The sequence below is a fragment of the Oncorhynchus clarkii genome, chromosome 9 (assembly GCF_045791955.1).
Source record: "Oncorhynchus clarkii lewisi isolate Uvic-CL-2024 chromosome 9, UVic_Ocla_1.0, whole genome shotgun sequence".
Lineage (NCBI taxonomy): Eukaryota > Metazoa > Chordata > Actinopteri > Salmoniformes > Salmonidae > Oncorhynchus > Oncorhynchus clarkii.
The window spans coordinates 2,541,132-2,548,199 of NC_092155.1; the positions used below are offsets into that span (position 1 = coordinate 2,541,132).

Below are 7,068 nucleotides of genomic sequence, written 5' to 3' on the forward strand. Positions count from 1 at the left end.
AGCCCCCAGGGAGTATATATATAATATCTACAGCCCCCAGGGAGTATATATATAATATCTACAGCCCCCAGGGAGTATATATATAATATCTACAGCCCCCACGGAGTATATCTATAATATCTACAGCCCCCAGGGAGTATATCTATAATATCTACAGCCCCCAGGGAGTATATATATAATATATACAGCCCCCAGGGAGTATATATATAATATCTACAGCCCCCAGGGAGTATATCTATAATATCTACAGCCCCCAGGGAGTATATATATAATATCTACAGCCCCCAGGGAGTATATATATAATATCTACAGCCCCCAGGGAGAATATCTATAATATCTACAGCCCCCAGGGAGTATATATATAATATCTACAGCCCCCAGGGAGTATATATATAATATCTACAGCCCCCAGGGAGTATATATATAATATCTACAGCCCCCAGGGAGTATATATATAATATCTACAGCCCCCAGGGAGTATATCTATAATATCTACAGCCCCCAGGGAGTATATATATAATATCTACAGCCCCCAGGGAGTATATATATAATATCTACAGCCCCCAGGGAGTATATATATAATATTTACAGCCCCCAGGGAGTATATATATAATATCTACAGCCCCCAGGGAGTATATATATAATATCTACAGCCCCAGGGAGTATATATATAATATCTACAGCCCCCAGGGAGTATATATATAATATCTACAGCCCCCAGGGAGTATATATATAATATCTACAGCCCCCAGGGAGTATATATATAATATATACAGCCCCCAGGGAGAATATCTATAATATCTACAGCCCCCAGGGAGTATATATATAATATATACAGCCCCCAGGGAGAATATATATAATATCTACAGCCCCCAGGGAGTATATATATAATATCTACAGCCCCCAGGGAGTATATATATAATATCTACAGCCCCCAGGGAGTATATCTATAATATCTACAGCCCCCAGGGAGTATATATATAATATCTACAGCCCCCAGGGAGTATATATATAATATCTACAGCCCCCAGGGAGTATATATATATAATATCTACAGCCCCAGGGAGTATATCTACAGCCCCCAGGGAGTATATATATAATATCTACAGCCCCCAGGGAGAATATATATAATATCTACAGCCCCCAGGGAGTATATCTATAATATCTACAGCCCCCAGGGAGAATATCTATAATATCTACAGCCCCCAGGGAGTATATATATAATATCTACAGCCCCCAGGGAGTATATCTACAGCCCCCAGGGAGTATATCTATAATATCTACAGCCCCAGGGAGAATATATATAATATCTACAGCCCCCAGGGAGTATATATATAATATCTACAGCCCCCAGGGAGAATATCTATAATATCTACAGCCCCCAGGGAGTATATCTACAGCCCCCAGGGAGTATATCTATAATATCTACAGCCCCCAGGGAGAATATATATAATATCTACAGCCCCCAGGAGAATATATATAATATCTACAGCCCCCAGGGAGAATATATATAATATCTACAGCCCCCAGGGAGTATATCTATAATATCTACAGCCCCCAGGGAGAATATATATAATATCTACAGCCCCCAGGGAGTATATCTATAATATATACAGCCCCCAGGGAGAATATCTATAATATCTACAGCCCCCAGGGAGAATATATATAATATCTACAGCCCCCAGGGAGTATATCTATAATATCTACAGCCCCCAGGGAGAATATATATAATATCTACAGCCCCCAGGGAGTATATCTATAATATATACAGCCCCCAGGGAGTATTCCTGAATCATTAGTTAGGTATCATGCAGCAACATGTTGATAACTCTGCCTTCCTCTCTGATTAAATTATTGTAATTTCTGCCATACTGCTCACACCTGTCTAGCTAGTCAACAACTGACAGTGAATATAACATTCATTTTATATGATCAATGTTCTTGGGTCATTTCACATCGTAAATTGTTACTAGTTTAAATATTTACTACAGCCTAGTTGTTGTCACATTTATTTCACTATTCACATTAGTGCTCGTATGTGTTTTAGGACATTTGACATGAAGTTAATGTCCATATCAGAACACTGGATGGATCTAGATATCGCGAGACGACATGATGTTAACGTCCATATCAGAACACTGGATGGATCTAGATATCGCGAGACGACATGAAGTTAATGTCCATATCAGAACACTAGATGGAGCTAGATATCCCGAGATGATAATCAACTAGAAGTACTGTAAGTGAAAGTGAAAGTAAAGTGTGAAACTCCACCTCCCTTTTCCTCCGTTATTTCTGGAACAGACGCAGTGTTACATTCTGTTTGTTGACAAATTAGCCTTTCAACTGTTTTGGTTTATGTTTCTAAACTCCTAATAATTGTATTGACCAGTTACAAACAGCTTTACCTTGGAGTCAGACTTGTTTTGTTAGTGAAATGAAGACCTTTCCGACCTCGGCGGTCTGGTGTTTGGGGATTCTGTTCATCAGTGTATCATTGATAACGACAGGTAGGACACAACATTATTCCTTCATTATTTAGCCTGAAGGATATTTTATTATCTGAACATAATATTAACAAGAAATAAACGGGGAGAATTCAAGTGCAGGATCAAAACCGAGTGCAGGAAATGATGTCTTGTCGTCGCTGTGTTGTTGTCTGATCAGACAGGACAGTTTGGGTGTGGTGGTGCTTTAGGGTGGTGTCCGCGGCAGACACTGCAGTTAGGGTAATCTCCATCTCCATCAGACTGGACAGTTTGGGGTGTGGTGGTGCTATAGGGTGTGGTGGTGCTATAGGGTGGTGTCCGTGGAAGACAGGACAGTTTGGGGTGTGATGGTGCTATAGGTTGGTGGTGCTGTAGGGTGGTGGTGGTGTAGGGTGGTGGTGCTGTAGGGTGGTGCTATAGGGTGGTGGTGCTGTAGGATGGTGGTGCTGTAGGGTGGTGGTGCTGTAGGGTGGTGGTGCTATAGGGTGGTGTCCGTGGAAGACAGGACAGTTTGTGGCGTGGTGGTGCTGTAGGGTGGTGGTGCTATAGGGTGGTGTCCGTGGAAGACAGGACAGTTTGTGGTGTGATGGTGCTATAGGTTGGTGGTGCTGTAGGGTGGTGGTGGTGTAGGGTGGTGGTGCTGTAGGGTGGTGGTGGTGTAGGGTGGTGGTGCTGTAGGGTGGTGCTATAGGGTGGTGGTGCTGTAGGGTGGTGCTATAGGGTGGTGGTGCTGTAGGGTGGTGTCCGTGGAAGACAGGACAGTTTGTGGTGTGGTGGTGCTGTAGGTGGTGGTGCTATAGGGTGGTGTCCGTGGAAGACAGGACAGTTTGGGGTGTGGTGGTGCTATAGGTTGGTGGTGCTGTAGGGTGGTGGTGGTGTAGGATGGTGGTGCTATAGGGTGGTGGTGTTGTAGGGTGGTGGTGGTGCTGTAGGGTGGTGGTGGTGCTGTAGGGTGGTGGTGCTATAGGGTGGTGGTGGTGCTGTAGGGTGGTGGTGCTGTAGGGTGGTGCTATAGGGTGGTGGTGCTGTAGGGTGGTGTCCGTGGAAGACAGGACAGTTTGGGGTGTGGTGGTGCTATAGGTTGGTGGTGCTGTAGGGTGGTGTCCGTGACAGACAGGACAGTTTGTGGTGTGGTGGTGCTATAGGTTGGTGGTGCTGTAGGGTGGTGTCCGTGGAAGACAGGACAGTTTGGGGTGTGGTGGTGCTGTAGGGTGGTGTTGCTGTAGGGTGGTGGTGCTGTAGGGTGGTGGTGGTGCTGTAGGGTGGTGGTGCTATAGGGTGGTGGTGTTGTAGGGTGGTGGTGGTGCTGTAGGGTGGTGGTGGTGCTGTAGGGTGGTGGTGGTGCTGTAGGGTGGTGGTGCTATAGGGTGGTGGTGTTGTAGGGTGGTGGTGGTGCTGTAGGGTGGTGGTGGTGCTGTAGGGTGGTGGTGGTGCTGTAGGGTGGTGGTGCTATAGGGTGGTGGTGTTGTAGAGTGGTGGTGCTGTAGGGTGGTGCTATAGGGTGGTGGTGCTGTAGGGTGGTGCTATAGGGTGGTGGTTCTGTAGGGTGGTGGTGCTATAGGGTGGTGGTGCAGTAGGGTGGTGGTGCTGTAGAGTGGTGGTGCTGTAGGGTGGTGGTGCTGTAGGGTGGTGGTATAGGGTGGTGGTGCTGTAGGGTGGTGTCTGTGGAAGACAGGACAGTTTGGGGTGTGGTGGTGCTGTAGGGTGGTGGTGCTGTAGGGTGGTGGTGCTGTAGGGTGGTGGTGCTGTAGGGTGGTGTCCGTGACAGACAGGACAGTTTGGGTGTGGTGGTTTATCAGGGTGGTGGTGCTGTAGGGTGGTGGTGCTGTAGGGTGGTGGTGCTGTAGGGTGGTGTCCGTGACAGACAGGACAGTTTGGGTGTAGTGGTGTAGCAGGGTGGTGCTGCTGTAGGTTGGTGTCCGTGGAAGACAGGACAGTTTGGGGTGTGGTGGTGCTGTAGGGTGGTGGTGCTGTAGGGTGGTGGTGCTGTAGGGTGGTGTCTGTGACAGACAGGGCAGTTTGGGGTGTGGTGGTGTCCGTATTTACACAATACTTCGATATGGCAGTGACTGTTTCATAGCAGGTTAGGAGAATTAGTTTAATTATTTTAAGGTTAGGAAAAGGGTTAGTGAAGACAGATTCTGGTCTGAATTGAAGAGATACAAAGAATTCAGATCGTAAAACGTCTTGTCTTTAGTCATAAATATGGCTGAAGCTAAGGTCTTTATATCAGTACCATTATAGATTAGGGTAATGACTATAGAGGTAGAGGATTCATCTTTATATCAGTACCATTATAGATTAGGGTAATGCCTATAGAGATAGGTCTTTATATCAGTACCATTATAGATTAGGGTAATGACTATAGAGATAGGTCTTTATATCAGTACCATTATAGATTAGGGTAATGACTATAGAGATAGGTCTTTATATCAGTACCATTATAGATTAGGGTAATGACTATAGAGATAGGTCTTTATATCAGTACCATTATAGATTAGGGTAATGACTATAGAGATAGGTCTTTATATCAGTACCATTATAGATTAGGGTAATGACTATAGAGATAGGTCTTTATATCATTACCATTATAGATTAGGGTAATGCCTATAGAGATAGGTCTTTATATCAGTACCATTATAGATTAGGGTAATGACTATAGAGATAGGTCTTTATATCAGTACCATTATAGATTAGGGTAATGACTATAGAGATAGAGGTCTTTATATCAGTACCATTATAGATTAGGGTAATGACAATAGAGATAGGTCTTTATATCAGTACCATTATAGATTAGGGTAATGACTATAGAGGTAGGTCTTTATATCAGTACCATTATAGATTAGGGTAATGCCAATAGAGATAGGTCTTTATATCAGTACCATTATAGATTAGGGTAATGACTATAGAGATAGGTCTTTATATCAGTACCATTATAGATTAGGGTAATGACTATAGAGATAGGTCTTTATATCAGTACCATTATAGATTAAGGTAATGACTATAGAGATAGGTCTTTATATCAGTACCATTATAGATTAGGGTAATGACTATAGAGATAGGTCTTTATATCAGTACCATTATAGATTAGGGTAATGACTATATAGAGGTCTTTATATCAGTACCATTATAGATTAGGGTAATGACTATATAGATGTCTTTATATCAGTACCATTATAGATTAGGGTAATGACTATAGAGATAGAGGTCTTTATATCAGTACCATTATAGATTAGGGTAATGACAATAGAGATAGGTCTTTATATCAGTACCATTATAGATTAGGGTAATGACAATAGAGATAGGTCTTTATATCAGTACCATTATAGATTAAGGTAATGACTATAGAGATAGGTCTTTATATCAGTACCATTATAGATTAGGGTAATGACTATAGAGATAGAGGATTCATCTTTATATCAGTACCATTATAGATTAGGGTAATGACTATAGAGATAGGTCTTTATATCAGTACCATTATAAATTAGGGTAATGACTATAGAGATAGGTCTTTATATCAGTACCATTATAGATTAGGGTAATGACTATAGAGATAGGTCTTTATATCAGTACCATTATAGATTAAGGTAATGACTATAGAGATATGTCTTTATATCAGTACCATTATAGATTAGGGTAATGACTATAGAGATAGGTCTTTATATCAGTACCATTATAGATTAGGGTAATGACTATATAGAGGTCTTTATATCAGTACCATTATAGATTAGGGTAATGCCTATAGAGATAGGTCTTTATATCAGTACCATTATAGATTAAGGTAATGACTATAGAGATAGGTCTTTATATCAGTACCATTATAGATTAGAGTAATGACTATAGAGATAGGTCTTTATATCAGTACCATTATAGATTAGGGTAATGACTATAGAGGTCGAGGATTCATCTTTATAGCTGTGACATTATAGATTAAGGTAATGACTATAGAGATAGAGGACTCATCTTTATAGCTGTGACATCATATTGTCTGGTCAACTTCAAAACATACAGAATGCTGCAGGGTACTGACCAAGACCAGACGGAGAGAACACATCACACCGGTTTTAAGGTCTCTGCACTTGCTGCCTGAGAGTGTTAGAACGATTGTGCACCTCAATACATATCAGACATGTTTTTTTAGTTATGTACCCAGGTAGCACAAACATATGGGCTGATTTCCTGTTACTACAGATCTAAAACTGCTCTGGTCTGGTAGCTGGGTCCGGTCTGAGTCCCAAATGATATACTGTACAGACTAGGCCCTGGTCTGGTAGCTGGGTCCGGTCTGAGTCCCAAATGAATGACTGTACAGAGTAGGCCGGAGTCATTCAGCCCAGATCTGGCAGCCTGAACTGAGCCAAGCCTGCCATTTTAGGGCCAGATCAGCTCATCAATGCCCCAAATCCACTCGATTCTACCTCCTCTTCCACCACTAAAAATAATATATGAAATGTAGGTAGTAATATTTATATGAAATGTAGGTAGTAATATTTATATTAAATGTGCCACCCCTCATCAGGCATTATGTATTAACAGTAGCATGGATGTATCCAAATAAATTTCACTAGAAAACAGATTC

General features: G+C 42.3%; 1 protein-coding gene across 1 annotated transcript in view; it reads left to right on the forward strand.

Moving 5' to 3' along the window:
* Positions 1 to 2,302: 2,302 nt before the first annotated feature.
* Positions 2,303 to 7,068, forward strand: part of LOC139415767 (butyrophilin subfamily 1 member A1-like) — a 32,578-nt gene continuing 27,812 nt past the window's right edge. The window contains exon 1 of the mRNA XM_071163851.1: positions 2,303 to 2,510. Within this exon, the coding sequence (XP_071019952.1) occupies positions 2,438 to 2,510 (73 nt within the window). The 5' untranslated portion in view covers positions 2,303 to 2,437. The remainder of the gene's footprint in view (positions 2,511 to 7,068) is intronic.